We start from the raw sequence: 19,612 nt of genomic DNA on the forward strand, positions 1-19,612 counted from the left end.
GAGCATGCGCAAAGCGATTAGAAACCGGAAGTGTAAGAAGGTCGTCTGCTGCACGCAGGATTTGATGAGACGAGTGGTGTTTTGTTAATTTGTTTCGAAATGTCGGGGTCTTTTGATCCGTCAGGTGGTCATTTTTGAATTTCTCAGACATTAGTTTCCAGTTTCCAGTTTCTATCTGTTTTCTCTTTCTGTTCTGGCCTAAATATGTTGTATTTTGTTTGCTGTGCATTATCTCTCTTTGTCTCTAGATCATGTTAATATCTACTCAAGATGTTTACGTTAGCTGTTCTTGATGTCTGTGGGTGTGCACATATGTGCACGCCATAGTCGAAAGTCATTCATCCAACTCCGGTTTAGACAAGATTCCAGTTAGGGAATAGTCGGGAGAGCTGCTATGTGTTACATTTCCCTGTGCATTCTTGCATCCTCTACATTTCACAACAGCTTACATTTCAGCTAAGCTTGACTGTCACTGTCAGCCCTTGGTGTGAAACAACATTGTTGACTGGAATGTGCCAGGCAAGTGTGACATGACACGTTTCCTTTTCAGTTCGGTTTCCTTTTGCTGACATTATACCTTGAAAAGGAAAAAAATAAACGGTCACAACAGAAACAATCATATGTTTTCTTTCACAACTGAAACAATAGACAGGGGAGCATGACTTACAATTTTCTCTCGTTTACAGAACATCCACATATTCGCTACAACCCCCTGCGGGATGACTGGGTGCTGGTGTCCCCACACCGTTCAAAGCGGCCATGGCAAGGCCAGGTGGAAAAGGCGGAGGAAGCAGTCATTCCAAGACATGACCCTAAGAATCCACTCTGCCCTGGCGCCACACGCCCCAATGGAAAGGTGCGTTAGATTTGACAAGAAATTTTGTTCTGCAAATAATTGGTTCATTAAAAAGGCAGCAAGTCAAAAATATAACTATTTAAAAGGGGGAGGGAGGAGGATCGAGGCAGCAAGTTTGTTATGTTGAAGCTCATGGTGTTTATGCTCTTTCTTGCATTTTTTTCTTCTCTGTGTTGTTTTCTGAACATAATTATTTCCCTTGCTCTGTCTATGTGGTACACTGAATTAAGTGTCAGTTTGTTTGTTTGTTCGTTCATGGGCTGAAACTCCCACGGCTTTTACGTGTATGACCGTTTTTACCCCGCCATTTAGGCAGCCATACGCCGCTTTCGGAGGAGGGCATGCTGGGTATTTTCGTGTTTCTATAACCCACCGAACTCTGACATGGATTACAGGATCTTTTTCGTGCGCACTTGGTCTTGTGCTTGCGTGTACACCGAGGAGAGTCTGCACACAAAGTTGACTCTGAGAAATAAATCTCTCGCCGAATGTGGGGACGAACTCACGCTGACAGCGGCCAACTGGATACAAATCCAGTGCGCTACCGACTGAGCTACATCCCCGCCAGTGTCAGTAAAAGTTCTCTAAAACATGGAAGGTTCTGACTAGTTTGTGAGGGGGTTGATGGGGGGAGGGATGGTTAACACGCTTGAACACGTAAACCACAGTGAGGCGTCTATAATTGTCATAACCTAACCTCACATATTTTGTTGGGAACATTTGATCTTGCATGCTCCTCTAGCGTTATTCTAAGGTAGAAAATGGATGATATGTTTTTTATTTATTTATTCTTTTCCTTTCTTCCGTGATTTCATCAAGGAAAAACTCGAAATATTGATCACACATTACTAATACACATCATTACTATTTCTGTGTCTCTTTCCTGAAAGGTAAATCCAAACTATGAAGGGACCTATGTCTTCACAAATGACTTTCAAGCTATCTTGGAAGAAACGCCCAAGCCAGGTAAAGGAAATACACTGTGAATTTAATCAGGTTTGATACCTCTAGTTTATAGATATTTTTTTAAACATTAATTCACTTGTTACATTAATGACACTGGATAATGTGGTGCTGATTTTGATCGTTATATTTTTTGTTTTCCATTACTCTTCACAACCAAAAACAGTAATTGAAAAAAGGTTCGCTTACAATCAAATTTTGTGTATAGTGAAAGTATTTAGTTACTGAGTCTTAAAAGTTATAAATGCTTGTCATGCATCATCTTTTGTCTTTTTTCATGACTCAGAAGTGTGATGCTTGTCCTATCATGTTTTTTCCATTCTTACCAATGGGTTTTCAAAGTAACTTCCATTGGCATATATACAAATTTGGCATTCTGCTGAGCACAGTTACTGCCCTTTTAAAGTGAAAATTTGTAAAATTGCAGTTTAGCTGTAAGAGTTCTCACGGTCAGAGGAGGGGGGGGGGGGTAAGATCTAGGGCAGAGGGATGGGAACGGAAGAATTAGGAAATCTGACAGTTGACGGCTAGCAGGGGTAGCGGCGGGGAGGGGAGGGCAGGTAGAGTGCGGATGGTGGGTATGCGTGGGCGTGAGAAAGTAGTCACTGAGGAAGGGAGGGTGAAACTCTGGAACTGGAGGGAACTGAGGGTTAGTTGTAGGTCACTCAGTCGCCAGCCGCGCTACAGCAAAGCAGCAATTTCAATTCGGCATGGAGTTTTCGCTATCCGAGTGGATAGAGAAACACGAAATTGGAGAGGATGTGCAAGCTGCATTGAAAAAAGAAGGCTTGCTTGGCCAAAAGGCCCATAAGTGCCTTTGCTTGATTGAAAACCAGGACTTGAAAGACCTGCGGTTGTGCAAGGCAGACTTTCTGCTTTTGAAGGAAGCAGTGAAAGAGATACAGGAAGACAATGGTGGCGGGCCTTTGTGTGGACCAACAATCGGTGTCCCCCTAGGGGCTCCAGCTCAGAAACAAAAGCAGAGCCGAATGACTTTGGATGATCTGCTACAGCCTGTCCAGGGTCAAGGCAAACAGCCCCGGTCGGACAGGGTCGACCTGGACCCAAGCGTGTACCTGACAGCCAGGAGAAAAGACTCAGGTGAGTCAGCCCTTAGGGTGGTGGATTTTATTTCATCAGCGGCAAGGGAGAGTGAAGAGATCGACCTGGGTGGAGGGATATCTCTGAAAATGGCAGGGCAAAAACAAAAGCTCGAAAGAGTGAGCCCAGCTGTGTGGATGGCGGCCAACGGCCGAATAATGGCGGAACTCATCAAAAACGGAGAGTTGGACACCGAAGAGTCAGTGTTTGATTACATTGCTTACACGGTGAAGGTGTCGGAGCTGGCGTGCAGATACACGTGGGCTTCTGTACTCATGTACGACGACGAGTACAGGAGTCTGCAGGCGGCGACCGGCCATCGATGGGGGGCCGATACTCCTCACCTGTCAGTGGTGGCGTTGCGGGAGAAGCCCATAGGGACAGGACAACAGCGCCAGCAACCTGGTACCAACGTGGCGGCACCGAACAAGCGTCGGACTAACGCGAAGGGAATACCGTTCTGCCTACAGTGGAACAAAGGGAACTGCACCTACGGCGACAGGTGCAACTTTGACCATAGTTGTGCTACCTGTGGTAAGGCGGACCATCCGTCTAAAGATCACGCACTGGCAGGCAGCGGTAAAGCAGCGGCCGCGGCGACTACTAGCATCGCCTAGGACAACGCGCAGCAGGCTTCAGCAAGGGTAGGTCCCCCACTTTCCAGCTTAGTTAGAACTGAAAAAACTTTTTCTGGGAATTTTGTTGGAAAAACAGGGTCCATAAATAGCAAATTAGACGTGTGGGAAGAAGAACTGCGGCATGATAGAGACAGAAAATATTTGCTAGACGGAATTAGACACGGATTTCGTTTGATACCTGAAAACATAGCGGTAGATAAGGTTGAAGTTAGAAATCATCAGTCAGCCAAACAACATAAAGACGGGGTCGAGAAAGAACTCCTAGACCAGATTAGCAAAGGACATTATATTGTTACTAACACTAAGCCAGACATTGTGAGTGCATTGGCAGCAATACCTAAAGATGATGGTGATATACGGGTCATTCACGACGCTAGCAGGCCACGTGGGGCAGCTATGAATGATTATGTCTCTGCTGACCCAGTTCAGTTCCAAACTCTAGAAGAGGCTTGTAGACTAGCAAAACCTGGGTACTGGTGTGCAAAAGTGGATTTAAAATCAGCGTATCGCTCAGTCGCTATTCATCCTGATAATTACAGCGTAACGGGATTGAAATGGAAGTTTCATAATGACACTCACTCTACGTATATGTTTGATACTCGCTTGCCCTTTGGGTCCTGTCTGGGACCCTCTATATTTCACCGCTTGTCACAAGCTGTAAGGAGGTGCATGGCCAGGAAAGGTTACAAAGATGTGGTAGTTTACATAGATGATTTCTTGATAGTAGCCCCTACGTACGACACGTGCAACGCAGCGCTGCATTGTCTGATTAGGTTGTTGCGTAAGTTAGGGTTCCTTATTAGCTGGAAAAAAGTGGTGGGGCCAACCCAGAAAATCACCTTTCTGGGGGTGGACATCGACACGCGGGCGAGCACCTTGTCCTTGGGTAAAGACAAACTCAACAAACTGGAAGAGCGGCTTCGGCAGTTTCAGCATAGAAAGCGGGCAACGAAACTCCAATTGCAGAGCATAGCTGGGCTTCTTAATTGGGCGTGCCAGGCAGTGCGAGGAGGTAAATTTTTTCTTCGCCGTATTCTGGACTTAATCGCCCCGCTGCAGCAGCAAAGCCACAAGGTCAGATTGACCTCAGGCTTTAAAGGCGATCTCTCGTGGTGGCTTACTTATCTACGAGTTTTCAACGGAACTGTGTTTTTCAACGAGCAAACAAATGTGCGCGTACACGTGGACGCTTGTAATCAAGCAGCGGGTGCATTCTGCCAAGGGGATTGGCTCTATACTGTGTTTCACTGTGATCTGCCAGCAGCGGAAAAGCTGCATATAAATTATAAAGAGGTTTGTGCAGTTTTTCAGGCAGTGAAGCAGTGGGCCCCCTTGTGGAGAGGCAGAACGGTAATAGTGCAAACTGATAGTACCGTCACAAAAGGCATTATCAACAAGGGACGTTCGCGAAATGCGTTTGTGAACAGGCTTCTCAGACAAATGTTTTGGATATGTGCGAAACATGACTGTGTTGTGCGGGCTATTTCTGTGTCAGGAAGCATCAATATTGTGGCTGATACTGTGTCTCGGTTGCATGAACGAGACAACATAGCTAAGTTGTTTGTGTTGTTGTCCAATTGGTGGCATGGTAAAGGTGGAGAAATATTTGATTTAACCAAACATATGTCTACTAAGGCTTTGTTATGTCTGTCCAATAGGCGAGTCAAATGGTCTCAAGGTTGAGCTCAGACGGGAAGTGGCGATTTTTCGAGGACAGACATTTGCGACAAACACTAAAAGAACATATTCGACGCATCTGAGGATTTACCTTGACTTTTGTGAAAAACTGTGTATTGCGCCGGTGCCTGCTGATGAAGAGACTGTTACATTATATGCTGCATATTTAGCGCGCACTCGAAAGCCTTCAACTGTGAGACAATACCTTAACATTGTGAGGCTGTTGCACATAGAGTGTGGATTGGTCAACCCAATGCAAGACTCGTGGCTTGTGAAAAGTACACTAAAAGGCATTGAACGGATTAAAGGATGTGCTGTGCAGCGGAAGACACCCATAACACCAGAGGTGTTAATGAAAATAAAAGGAAAGTTGCGTTTGCATGTAACACAGGACTGCATATTTTGGGCAGCATGTCTTGTCCTCTTTTTCGGGTTGTTACGCAAGTCCAATGTGTTCGGCCAGGTGTTTGACCCTGAGAAGCAATTGACAAGGGACAGTTTTATTGCTGACGAGAATGGGTCTTTAACTGTGGTGGTCCGTTGGAGCAAAACAATTCAGCGGCGAGAACGGACTCACACTATCGTGTTACCAAGCATAGCACCACACCCGCTCTGTCCAGTGACAGCTGTTGTGAAATTGTTCCAGTGCACTACGCCCGCTGCTCCAAACTCGCAGGCCTTTCCAATGGCCAGCTCGCTTACAATCAAATTTTGTGTATAGTGAAAGTATTTAGTTACTGAGTCTTAAAAGTTATAAATGCTTGTCATGCATCATCTTTTGTCTTTTTTCATGACTCAGAAGTGTGATGCTTGTCCTATCATGTTTTTTCCATTCTTACCAATGGGTTTTCAAAGTAACTTCCATTGGCATAGATAAAAATTTGGCATTCTGCTGAGCACAGTTACTGCCCTTTTAAATGTGATCTTTCGCTGAATATGCCGGAACTGTTTTGACCTGTTTCAGAGCCGAGTGATGACCCCCTGTTTCAGACGGCGCAGGCTCAAGGAACATGCAAGGTCATGTGCTTCCATCCCTGGTCGGACATAACCTTGCCCTTGATGGAACTCAAGGACATTCGCAAGGTCGTGGACACATGGGCAGAGATCAATGCTGACCTTGGAAAAACTTACACGTGGGTGCAGGTCGGTTTGTTATTACGTTTTGTGATTTCAGATTGTTTTGATATTGGACTAGATGGTAAATGAATCTTTCATCTTTTCTATCTCACAATTTTTGCAACCTCTCTTTCTAGCATTATTTCAAAGCGTGTTAATAAAAGCCACAGGTCAGCTGAAAAAATTCATTGCAGATGACATAGGATTTTCCGATAGTATACCTGTTTGTATACGTAACTCCTTGTAAATAAAAAAAAACTGAACTTTTTATCCTTCAGAAGCTCGGATTGTTTGAGAGAAAAAAAATCCAGTAGTACATGTGCCATGTGTGTGACTGTTTCAGCCTGTATCAAGTTAATAGACGTGTTGGCTGAACAAAAATTGTTTGCTTTCAGATCTTTGAAAACCGGGGCAGCGCCATGGGATGTTCCAACCCACACCCTCATTGTCAGGTATGGATGCAGCGATCAGACCTACATGTTTCAGTTCATTGAGAATCATGCAGTTTGTCAGTGGGCAAAATTCACCTGAAATCAGTTCAACATGATTTTTCTCCAATCTCAATTCCCTCTTTGAATCAGCTCAATAAGACCAAGAACAACCTGTTTTCTAGTTCATGTTGCATGTACAGTTGAGATCGCTTTACACGAAATGAAAGGGACCAATAATTTTTTTCGAGTTAACGTTTTTTCGCGATAACGAAAATGATCAAACTATTTTGAAATCGGTTTACTTGCAGCGATGTTCGCGAAACTCGTTTGAACTGCTGACGCGATTCGGTTTCAGCTTTTGGTTTGAACGGAAGTACTCTTTTGTGTAAGAATACAGCCCGCGTCTTGTTGTTGTTAACTTCGCAGGAGTCTGACTTTCGGGTCGCTTCATTTCTCTGACAGCGAATAAAAGACTCTATTTCCAAAGGAAGCCGCTTTTTTCCGTCTTTTGACGGGCCAATGAAGTGATGAAATGATTAAAGCATAGAAGATACCCGTTTTAAGTATAAACGCTTCAACAGAGTTGATCGGTGCTGACCAACCGAACAAACGCGCGTAAGCCTTAGAGTGTTTTCGGAAGTGGCTTCAGAATCTTGATACACCGTGACATTTGTGTGCCGTCTGCTCCAATTTCCAAAGTGAGAGAATATGGAATTATTGGGAAGAATATGCACGCGCAAGAAGCAAACACCACAAGAGAGCTGTACCGACTTCGTGATAAAGTCTAAGTTGACGTCGACCATTTCATTCTTTCTTTCAATGGGCCGTGCAAACACGTGAACACTTCTCGCTTTGGAAGCTACAAGTTGAAAAAAACAGTTGTTTGGTGGTGCAAGAGACCGAGAATCGGCTTCGTGTAAACGTTTTTTCCGTGAGTCTCAGATCGTTTTATTTCGCGTTATGATGGTTTTTTTAGTAGGGTTTATGAAGGGAATGATTGGGACTGACAACACGTTTCGCGTAATGTTTTTTTTCGGCTTATCGTTTTTCGTGTTAAATGATCTCGACTGTATTGGACTCGCCCAGCAAACTTCCATCAAAATGTTCTGTTTGTCTAGCACATACTCCACAGCCAGTCTTCAGCCATAGCTTCATTGTTTGCGATTGTTTTGTGTGTGTGTGTGGGTGCGTGTCTGTCTGTATGTCTGTCTGTGTGCACATGAAAGCACACATACATTCTGTAAAATCTCCTTTCCATTTTAAGGTGTGGTCCAGTTCATTCCTGCCCAACGAGCTAGCAGCCAAAGAAAGAACTCAGAGGGTGTACAAAGAGAAACACGGCAAACCTCTGCTGGTGGACTATCTGGACAAAGAACTGAAGAAACAGGAGCGCCTTGTGCTGGAGACAGCTCACTGGGTGTGGCTGGTTCCCTACTGGGCTGTGTGGCCCTACGAAACTATGCTGTTGCCACGACGACACGTGCTGAGGATAGAGGATTTGACTGATGAGGAGAGAAATGGTAAGGCAATGTGTAATAAGTTGGTGTGATACAGATGTGGTTTACTTTGCATCATTTATTTATTCTTTTTTTTCATTTTTCTGTTGTCTTTGTTGTTTTGTTAAAATAAAGTTTAAGGGGTGGTATATGCTGTGCATGCAGATTCACATTTTTCGAGTCTTTTGAAATTCTGTTTTCAGAATCTTATTGACCGCATGACTTCTTTTTTTTCTTTTTTTCTCGTCTTTACACCTGTTCCTTTGTCCCGTTGTGTTCTCACACCGCCCTGTCCCTGCACTCGCTTTTCCAACCACCTCTGAATTAAATTACATCCTTTACCCAACTCACAAATAGCAATTAACTCTAGTTCAGTGCTGGTAACGCTGTACGCGTCCCCTTGGTAACAAGGAAGGCGCCTCTAAAAAAAGAGTGACAGAGACCCGTAAGGGTGTCAAAGCCAGCCCGGAAACGAGGCCCCTTCCGTATGCATGCGCATAAGCCGCCAACTTATCATTCTCAACTCAGCGCCCAACAGGACTGGTCGCTTTACTGTACGCTCCGACTGTTTTCAGTCTTGTTGCTTGGTCTTTTGACTTTGGCTTCTACCCCTTGGTCTGCCGCCTAGCTGGGTCTGCATCCTTGCCGTTATTGGGTGAGAGATTTCTTGTTTTTGTAACTTTGGCGACATATTGTCGCATGTTTGTGAACTTATGAAATTTTCTTGAAGAAATATTTTTTCGTGAGTTTGCTTTACCATGGCGGATAGCGTCAAGCCTAAGACTAGTTCGAGACAGGCTTCGGCTACTACTTCTCCTACTGCTAGTTTAGCTTCGTCTAAGTCTTCTTCTAGAAGGGAGAGTGCTGGAAAGGCCGCTTCTTCTTCTGGGTCGGGGATTGATAAATGTCCGAAAGTTGTTGACAAAACTTCGTCCGCCATTTTGTCCGTTGAAAAGGACAAGGTCACGCCTTGTGACAAAAATGTTTCGAATGTGGATAAACATGCTTTGTTGTCGGGGGCCCCTGGCGATTCAGGGTTTTTGCCCTCCGATATTGCGTCTTTGCTTCTGACTATTAGTTCACAGGTTTCGACTTTGGCCGCAGATTTGACGGCGACGAAAGCAGAGTTACGTTCTTCCGTTTCAGCTTCCTCTCTCGCAGGTGCAGCTGTGGCTGCTACTTCGGTGGTCCGGGCTGAGGTTCATGCGTCGCAGCAGGGCGATGGACGTCTTGTGCCCTCGTTGTCTGAGCATGGGCTCTTTGAAGGTATGTCCTCACCACATGGTGCCGGGTTCTCCGGTGCCAGTGGTGTGCGAAAACAGGAGCGAGTAGACCGTGTTCGCGGCGAAAGCACCGAAACCCCCGCCGTTAATCCGCATCGAGCGCTTTCGGTAGAGGCTAGGAGCCCTGTTGTTCGTAGGGATTTGTCATACCACTCTCACTCAGAGTCGGGTCGATCATTTCCCCTTCCGCCCTGGGGGCAGGAAGATGATGGTGTCTCCGGAGCTGACCAGGAGAGTCTCTCTGGGGTTCACCTGCCTGACTGCGATGGCGAGCAGGCTGAAGAGATGGATGAGGGTGCTTCCACGGCTGTGGATGACACCCAACTTAACGTGCCGTTTAAGCTGTCGAGCGCAGTGGCGTCGGCAGCTGAGACGGCTTTTAAGTACTTTCCGGAAGGGGTGGTGCGAAGCAAGCAGAGACTTCCACCACCGCTGTCCGCCTTTGACGATTTTCGGTCCTCCAAGAGTCCGAAGGATCAGTTCCGGTTTCGGGAGTCGTCATCGGTTGCTTATGTCTTGGCACATGTGTTCAAGGGAAGGAATACTCCTGCGGTGCCGTTGTTGGCTCAACACGGAGAGGCACCAGAGGATGTGTTGCCTTGGTTGGCTAAAGCGGGGGAGAGGGCTGTTTCTGGGATTCAGAAACTTAGGCTCACCCCTCGTCCTATCAGTTTGGTCGAGACGTTTGCTTTGCCCGCTACTGTGCTTCCGGTTTCCCCGGAATTGGCTTCTTTGAGGGAGGATGGCTACGGCAACAACAGAGTTGTCCCGTATTCCGAAGCCTCTCTTTTGGCTTTGGAGGAAGCAGGGAGAGCTCAGCTTGAGCTGGCCTCAGTGTCAGAATCGTTGCAGCGGGCCCTTTCTAGGTCTATTGCTTCGTCGTTGGACCCGTTTGAATTTCGTTTTGAAGCGTCTGCACTTGATGTGAGTACTCTTTTTGCCACGCTGGCGAAGGTCACTAGAGAACAGATGGTGATCTCCGCTAACCTTTATGCGCATGCCGTGCATTCAAGAAGGACAGCGTTCTTGACAGGTTCTAGGATTACCAACAAATCCACGATCGAGAGTTTAAAGGTTTCTCCTTTCTCGGAAGGGTCCCTGTTGGGTCAGGCATCTCTTGATGCTCTGCAGAGGGAGACCCAGGATGCTAGGGACCTAGCGATAGCCCGTCTCGCTTCTCACGGGTTTTCTAAGCCCCAGAACAAACCACACACGCAATCACAGTCCTCTGCCAAGCCTCAGACTGCTTCGTCTGGTGGTGGCAAGACTCACAAACAATCCTTTGCCTCTTCGAGTAGGGGTCGCGGTGCTCCGTACCCGAAGAGGGGCCAATCTTTTGGCGCCTCTAGGGGGTCGGGGCGTAAGCCTCACCCCCAATGAAGCTCCCCCGAGCAGGCTATCCCGGTAGCCCCCGCACTGGTTGTAGCGGGCGGCCCGTCCAGGGCCCTCACTTCCTGGCTGCAGCTGGTGGACAGCAAGTGGGTTACTGGGATAGTTCGTTCGGGGTTCCGACTTCTCTGGTCAGGAGAAAAAGCACCTCTGACCAGGATAATCCCGCCATGCAAACCTCCAAGAGATCCAGAGGCGAGAGCCGCAGTTCAAGGAGAGGTTTCAGCCCTTCTTTTGAAAGGGGCGATAGAGGAGGTGTTGGACCTTCGGTCCCCGGGGTTTTACGGCAGACTTTTCGTTGTGCCAAAAGCCTCGGGGGCTTGGAGACCGGTGCTGGATCTATCTACTCTGAACAAGTATCTCCGAACTGTGAAGTTCACTATGGAGACGCCGACCTCGGTGCGAGAGGCACTTCGCCCAGGCGATTGGGCTACCTCAGTGGACCTCACAGATGCATACTTTCACGTCTTGATGCATGTAACAGACAGAAAGTGGTTGCGCTTCCGCTGGGGCGAAAAGGCATATCAGTTCAGGGCTCTCCCGTTTGGCCTTTCGCTCGCACCATGGATCTTCACCATCGTGGTGCGACAACTTTGCTCTCTGCTGAGAAAGGAGGGCATTCGTCTGCGAGCCTACTTGGACGACTGGCTGATCCTCAATCAGGACAGGGATCTGTGCCATGTTCATACTCGCAAGGTCCTCAGGCAGGCCGCTCAGCTCGGATTCTCCGTAAACCTGGGCAAGTCGGAACTGATTCCATCACAGAATTTCACTTACTTAGGGATGGAGTTCGACACTCTCAGTTGGACTGTCCGCCCGTCTCAGAAGAGGGTGTCCAAGCTTCAAGACTTGCTTCGTGCGCTTCACGGAGAGAATCTGGCCAGTGTACGGGTTTTGACATCGGTACTTGGCCAGATGGAGTCTATGGCTACTCTTATCCCACTGGGCAGGGTGCACAAAAGGCCTTTTCAGGCTGCCCTTCAGTCTCGGTGGGATCAGTCAACCCAGGGTTGGGACACTCAGGTTTCGCTGGAGACCTGGTTTTTCGAGACCACGCAGGTCTGGCTCCTCCCCTGGGTTTTACAGGGAGTTCCGATAGTTCGCCCGTCTCCAGAGAACGAGCTTTTCACCGATGCTTCTCTGATGGGGTGGGGAGCTCACCTGGGGGAGCATGTGGCGTCGGGGGTGTGGGACTTGTCTCAACCTTCACGTCACATCAACGCGCTGGAGTTGGAGGCTGTTTCGTTGGCGCTCCAAGCCTTTTCTGCCTTTCGTTCAGAACAGTCATGTCAGACTGCACACCGACAACATGACAGTTGCGGCTTATGTGAACAGGCAGGGCGGAACGAGATCCCGCAGTCTCTCAGACAGGGCGTGCCTCATCCTAAAGTGGTGCGTTTCGCATCATATTCTGCTGTCAGCCATCTTTCTGAAGGGAAGCTTGAACGTCCTGGCGGACGCACTGAGCAGGGGGGACAAGGTGGTCCATTCAGAGTGGACCCTGTCTCATCAGTCCCTGCACCGACTTTGGGTACAGATACAGAAGCCGCAAATCGACTTGTTTGCGACTCGTTATTCAGCGAGGCTTCCTCTGTTTGTTTCCCCCTTCCCGGATCCTCTGGCGTGGGGCGTGAACGCTCTGGAAATGGACTGGTCCAATCTGACAGCTTACGCCTTCCCTCCGTTTTGTCTGTTGGGCAAAGTTCTCAGGAAGGTCGACTTGGAGAGACCAGCGCTGGTTCTGGTTGCCCCATTTTGGCCAAGCCAGCACTGGTTCCCGGACTTGCTGCGACTGGCGGTTCGACCGCCTATCCCCATCGCAGTAAGAAAGGGAGAACTCTTGCAACCCAGGTCAGGCATTCATCACGAGAACCCTCAGGCGTTAAACCTTCACGGTTGGATACTGTCAGAAGCTCTTTGCTTAAGGCAGGGGCCTCTTCGGCCACGGTAGACTTTGTGAATCATGCTCATAGGAAGTCGACCAGTTCGGTCTACTCGTCTCACTGGGCCTCCTGGGTTAAATGGTGTGAGCTGAACAGAGTTAAGCCCTTGGCACCTAGGTCTATGCAGGTAGCCAATCATTTGGCTTGGCTAGCAGGGCAGGGGGGGTCAGCATCTTCCCTTCGTGTGCGAAGGTCCGCTATTTCTTCAACGTTACGACAACTGGGTCATAAGATTTCTCTGGATGGGGTCATCTCCAGCGTTATTAAGGGTGCCTCTCTTAAGGCCGCGCGCGAGAAATCTCCTCTCCCTGCCTGGGATTTGTTACTTGTTTTGCGTTACTTGGCTTCTAACGAGTTCGAACCTATTCATTCAGCCAGTTTGGTTAATCTGACGCGCAAGGCAGTTTTTCTTACTTTGCTTGCTACATCTCGTAGAGGTAGTGAAGTTCATGCCTTTTCCGGCTTAGCTAAGGATATCTCAACCGGAAAAGATGGTTCTATTTCGCTCAAATTCAGGCCAGAGTTTTTAGCTAAAAATCAGAAACCGGGCCATATTTCGCCTGTCATTAACATTCCTGCCTTGAGCAACATTCTTGCTCCTGGAGACCCAGACATCGTTAACTGTCCGGTTAGAACGCTTAGCAGTTACCTGTCTCGAACTCAGTCCATTCGTTCTGAAAGTCAAAAATTGCTTTTCATTTCGCTTAATACGGCAAGGAGTAAAGACATCGCGAAAGTGACTTTAACCAAGTGGGTCTCCACGTTGATCAGGCATGCTTACGCCTGGTGGCATATTCAGTCTGGCGAAGTTAGGGCTGTTCTTCCCATGACTTCAGCAAGGACTCATGAGGCTAGGGCGTGGGCCTCCTCGGTGGCTGTGCTCCGTTCAGGCCGCTTGGCCGAAGTTTTGGAGGCAGCCTATTGGAGATCTGAGGATGTTTTCGTGAACTATTACCTTAGGGACATCTCCTCTCTGCGTCAGGATGGCAGTTTTGCGCTACCTGCCATGGTAGCCGCAGGACAAGTCATTCTTCATTGAATTTTGGTAAGTCCCGCCACCTATAGTAGCAATCTGCTATTTGTGAGTTGGGTAAAGGATGTAATTTAATTTCAAATTTTAGAAATAAATTTTCATTTAATTAATACTTACCCAACTCACAACGTTTATTCCCTCCCACCTCCCCGCTGTGGTGGGTACTGGGGTCTAAAAAAGAGTGAGTTGGGCTTCGTTTCGAATGATAAGTTGGCGGCTTATGCGCATGCATACGGAAGGGGCCTCGTTTCCGGGCTGGCTTTGACACCCTTACGGGTCTCTGTCACTCTTTTTTTAGAGGCGCCTTCCTTGTTACCAAGGGGACGCGTACAGCATTACCAGCACTGAATTAGAGTTAATTGCTATTTGTGAGTTGGGTAAGTATATTAATTAAATGAAAATTTATTTCTAAAATTTGAAATTTCGTTCCGCTGCCAGACTTGTCGATTTTACAGACGCTCCAAGGGGGATGTCGGGTAGGCTGCGGTAGGCTACCCTCGGAAGATGACACTGCACTTCTGCTAAGTCACTTCGACGGTGTTCAGTAGTGGGTCTGTCCCGAGCTAACGGACGCAGCCCACTACCTACCATGCCCCCTACAAACAACTTTAAGTCGCGGCGCCAGACTGAGTGAGCGTCCCCTCCAGAGAGCAGACCGCCACCATGTCCCTCTGTCGACCCCCCAGAACGTCACACGTTGAAGGCTGACAGCAGAACTACTATTCAGGGAAGGATCGAACAGGAACACTGAGACCAAGGTCACCATGAGAGCTCCGGGCATGAAGGGCCACAAGAGCAAGGACAATTTATATTTTGGATGATTAATGAGATGAGGATGATTATAATGATGATGCTTTGGATTTCCAATTTGGTTTGAGACTACGTGACAGGGCAGCACTCTACGCTTACTGTCATAATATATCCTGGCGTCAACCAGGCCCGAGAACTGCCGCACCTGCGGTGTTGGTCAGGTATACAGAACCTGAGCACCCTCAAAGTCGCATTCGTTAAGTGAATGACACTCGGCTGTGTGATCCCAGCCTTCCCATAGGAACCATAGCACTTCCACTCTGGGTATGAGCCGACCGTAGCCCGAAAAACCCACATGACCCTGATGGGATTCGAACCCACGACCTCCCGGCCCGCAGCCCGATGCGCTAACCACTGCGCTACGGGGGCCGGTAACCACATGACTTCTGCCTTTGCATTTATTCTTACACAATCATGCATGCAGATGTCCTATTGTCTAGGAGGCTGAACTAGTTGATTAGTTAATGATTCAAGTTGTTTTTTATTTGTAAAGACAGTTGCATTACAACACTAATGCTGGGTACAGTTTCCAGAAGTATAATTTTAGCATCAGTGCTTATGCAATATAAGGTGAGTGTAAGCACAAATCATCGACTGTTAAAAAAAATGCAGCAAAGTGTAATTGTGTGTTTCAGACCTGGCCTTAATGTTGAAGAAACTGCTGACCAAGTATGACAACCTTTTTGAAACCTCCTGCCCTTACTCCATGGGGTGGCATGGTCAGTGGTACTCCAAATTTATGTAAAACAATGGAACCCCCCTTTTAATAGAAATCTGAGAAAATCAGGTCTTAGAAAGGAGGGGGTCTTAAAACGGGGGTTCCACTGTAAGTTGTTGATACAATTTTACCTGTGACGTGATGCTCCTGTGTGAAAAAAAATACACAAAACCTTTCATGGCATTTTGCTAATTAATTATATTGATAAAGTCAGACTTGTGTCCTAGCTGTCAGTGAATGCTGTAAGTAAATAGTTTGTTTGTGCTCATGGTTTTCTCCCTTGAAAGGATAGTCAGTTGCATTACATCATACAAAACTGGAATTTCACAAACTCTCAGAAAATATACTTTGTTGTGTGCATATCCAATAAATAACAAGTCGCGTAAGGCGAAAATACAACATTTAGTCAAGTAGCTGTCGAACTCACAGAATGAAACTGAACGCAATGCCATTTTTCAGCAAGACCGTATACTCGTAGCATCGTCAGTCAACCGCTCATGGCAAAGGCAGTGAAATTGACAAGAAGAGCGGGGTAGTAGTTGCGCTAAGAAGGATAGCACGCTTTTCTGTACCTCTCTTTGTTTTAACTTTCTGAGCGTGTTTTTAATCCAAACATATCATATCTATATGTTTTTGGAATCAGGAACCGACAAGGAATAAGATGAAAGTGTTTTTAAATTGATTTCGACAATTTAATTTTGATCATAATTTTTATATATTTAATTTTCAGAGCTTGTTTTTAATCCAAATATAACATATTTATATGTTTTTGGAATCAGAAAATGATGGAGAATAAGATGAACGTAAATTTGGATCGTTTTATAAATTTTTATTTTTTTTTACAATTTTCAGATTTTTAATGACCAAAGTCATTAATTAATTTTTAAGCCACCAAACTGAAATGCAATACCGAAGTCTGGGCTTCGTCGAAGATTACTTGACCAAAATTTCAACCAATTTGGTTGAAAAATGAGGGCGTGACAGTGCCGCCTCAACTTTCACGAAAAGCCGGATATGACGTCATCAAAGACATTTATCAAAAAAATGAAAAAAACGTTCGGGGATTTCATACCTAGGAACTCTCATGTCAAATTTCATAAAGATCGGTCCAGTAGTTTAGTCTGAATCGCTCTACACACACACAGAGACAGACAGACAGACACACACACGCACATACACCACGACCCTCGTCTCGATTCCCCCCTCTACGTTAAAACATTTCGTCAAAACTTGACTAAATAAAAATGTCCGTGCTCTACAACACAAACATAGAAGAAAAAAACATATTTTATTTTGTGTTCATGCAGGCACATCCTGAATCTGCTAATCTGCTAATCTGCTGACATAATTATAATAAAAATATATTTGTGATTAACAGGAGCGCCTACAGGAGAGTGGCTGAAGAAGGACTGCAGTCACTGGCAGCTGCATGCCCTGTACTACCCACCCCTGCTGCGCTCGGCCACCGTGAAAAAGTTCATGGTGGGGTATGAGATGCTGGCACAGCCACAGCGTGACCTCACTGCTGAACAGGTGATGTAAACCTTCTCAACTTGTGTGCTGATATTGTCTTTATTATTAGCAGAAAAGAAGTAAATGACTGCTGGTGAGACAATGCAAATAATTTACAGTGTAAATGCCCTCACCTGTGAAATATTGAAATAAGGGTTAGAAAATCATAGAACTGATTTTGACTGCCGCCTTTTTCACCTAACAGTAATATCGAAGAAGAAATCAGAGATGAAGAAACAAGAAATCAAGACTTTAATTATTTGCATTTAAAATTGCTTAATTAATGTATCCTGCTGTTGCATGAGAAGGGTTAGTAGTAAAATTGATATTAAAAGTCCTACGTTTTTTTGCCATTAAGGACTTGTAGAAGGGTTATCGTTTGGGGATGGCTTATCCGATTCTGGTTCTATATCAATTTGTTGGTGTGTTTATTTGTTCACGCTGTAGCTCAGAAAATGTGAAATGGGTTTAGTTTATTTTTGCACTGGATGTTTTCTGCAGTATACAGTTTATACTGTGAAAAATACTGTATCTTTCATCCTTCGGTAGTTTGCAGCCTAATAAAAGTTTTCCGGAAATAATTTTTGTCAGGATTTTGAAGTGTTGTGCAAGAGTTGGCGGGGATGTAGCTCAGTTGGTAGCGCGCTGGATTTGTATTCAGTTGGCCGCTGTCAGCGTGAGTTCGATCCCAGGTTCGGCGGAAATTTATTTCACAGAGTCAACTTTGTGTGCAGACTCTCTTCGGTGTCCGAACCTCCCCCCGTGTACACTACATTGGGTGTGCACGTTAAAGATCCCACGATTGACAAAGGGGTCTTTCCTGGCAAAATTGCTTAGGCACAGTTAATAATTGTCTATCTATACCCGTGTGACTTGGAATAATAGGCCGTGAAAGGTAAATATGCGCCGAAATGGCTGCAATCTACTGGCCGTATAAAATTTCATCTCACACAGCATCACTGCAGAGCGCCTAGAACTGTACCCACGGAATATGCGCGATATAAGACTCATTGATTGATTGATTGATTGAGTTGTACCCCGATTTTGGGTTACAAACAGGAAACACGCGGTCAACCAGTTGAAACCAAGATAGCAGCAAATAACTGACTCCGATGTGTATGTTATGTAGTGTCCACTTGATATGAAAAAAATACACATTGGAGTTTATGATTTATTGCAACAACGATCGCTTGCCCCGAGTGATAGCTGACAATGTGTTTTACCTGAGGTCTGGGGTTAGGGTTGGGGGGGGGGGGGTGGTGGGGGGGGTGTGGGGGGGGGGGTGATGAGGCCATATATAGAGACTGTATGTTTTCTTTTCTTTTGATATGCTGATGTCCTGCTGCACATACAAGGATGTTCACACCTGAAGAAAACGTGAATTATTCAAGGGAGGTAATCTGTATTTTGATTTGGTTAGCATGTGTGTCATTGCTCTGTTTTCATTTTTTTTAAAGTGTGGAATTTCTGTGTAATTACAGGCTGCTGACAAACTCAAGAAGCTTCCTGATCAACACTATAAGGAAAAGAAGGGATGACAACAGAGCAAGACAAAGATAGGCAACCATGAAATGAGTGTTAAATTTGCTTTGCTTACCAGTGACACTGGTTTTGATTTGAAACTATCACAAAAGGCATTTTTGTGTTTGTAGATGCATGCTTTGGAAAATATCAGGGTATGTTTTGATGCCTTTAATCCATAACAGTGTATGTTTGTTATGCAGTGTCATTGTGCATTAAGGGTAACTTAGCCTTTGAATCAGGGGAATTGTGTGATTACATTTCTTCTTCTTCTTCTTCTTCTGCGTTCGTGGGCTGAAACTCCCACGTACACTCGTGTTTTTGCACGAGTGGAATTTTACGTGTATGACCGTTTTTACCCCGCCATTTAGGCAGCCATACGCCGCTTTCGGAGGAAGCATGCTGGGTATTTTCGTGTTTCTATAACCCACCGAACTCTGACATGGATTACAGGATCTTTTTCGTGCGCACTTGGTCTTGTGCTTGCGTGTACACACGAAGGGGGATAAGCCACTAGCAGGTCTGCACATAAGTTGACCTGGGAGATCGGAAAAATCTCCACACTTAACCCACCAGGCGGCCGCGGCCGGGATTCGAACCCTCGACCTTCCGCTTTGGAGGCCGACGTCTTACCACCACGCCACAGCGCCCGTCAGATTACATTTCTATTTTAACAACTGGCAATAAACAGAGCCCATGACAGTTTTTATTTGATATGATATGATTTTGATTATACAGTGTACGTCTGTTTTATTATTTGCTGATTTGTGAATGTAATTCAATTATGGTTATACAGTGTAAATCTGTTTTGCTTGGTAACCTGGTTAATTATTATGTACACTGATCACAGTGTAAGTGTGTGTGTGTGTGTGTGTGTGTGTGTGTGTGTGTGTGTGAAAATCAATATCTAAAACTCGGATGTCACAGGCCACATGTCAGTATTTGCTCCCTTTCTAGTCAAGTGCAAATAAACACTTCCCCTTTAATAAAAATCGTCTAACTTGCATTTGAGAAAGAATCTTCTATTTCTTCTTCTTCTTCGTTCATGAGCTTAGACTCCCACGTTCACTCATGTTTTTAGCACAAGTGGATTTTTACGTGTATGACCGAAAGAATCAAAATGAT

At 45.9% G+C, this 19,612-nt stretch overlaps 1 protein-coding gene across 2 annotated transcripts; it reads left to right on the plus strand.

Annotated features, from left to right (window-relative positions):
• Positions 1–19: 19 nt before the first annotated feature.
• On the plus strand, positions 20–18,746 carry LOC138977590 (galactose-1-phosphate uridylyltransferase-like). Of its 2 annotated transcripts, XM_070350370.1 has the most exons (9): positions 20–124; positions 687–856; positions 1,747–1,822; positions 6,200–6,378; positions 6,747–6,803; positions 8,047–8,302; positions 15,372–15,455; positions 16,833–16,987; positions 18,448–18,746. In XM_070350370.1, the coding sequence occupies exons 1-9, from the start codon at positions 100–102 to the stop codon at positions 18,502–18,504; spliced, it is 1,059 nt and encodes a 352-aa protein (XP_070206471.1). In that variant the 5' UTR covers positions 20–99; the 3' UTR covers positions 18,505–18,746. The 2 variants fall into 2 exon arrangements, with proteins under 2 accessions (XP_070206471.1, XP_070206470.1); XM_070350369.1 differs by lacking the exon at positions 20–124 and having other exon boundaries at positions 659–856.
• The last annotated feature ends 866 nt before the right edge of the window (positions 18,747–19,612 follow it).

Source organism: Littorina saxatilis, linkage group LG1, assembly GCF_037325665.1.
Source record: "Littorina saxatilis isolate snail1 linkage group LG1, US_GU_Lsax_2.0, whole genome shotgun sequence".
NCBI classification, from domain to species: domain Eukaryota; kingdom Metazoa; phylum Mollusca; class Gastropoda; order Littorinimorpha; family Littorinidae; genus Littorina; species Littorina saxatilis.

Excerpts from the sequence above, each read along its gene's own strand:
- LOC138977590 (XM_070350369.1), top strand. The coding sequence starts at position 659 with ATGACTTACAATTTTCTCTCGTTTACAGAACATCCACATATTCGCTAC. Across the intron at positions 8,303-15,371 it reads GACTGATGAGGAGAGAAATG|ACCTGGCCTTAATGTTGAAG; the intron begins GTAAGGCAATGT and ends TGTGTGTTTCAG. Across the intron at positions 16,988-18,447 it reads GTGACCTCACTGCTGAACAG|GCTGCTGACAAACTCAAGAA; the intron begins GTGATGTAAACC and ends GTGTAATTACAG.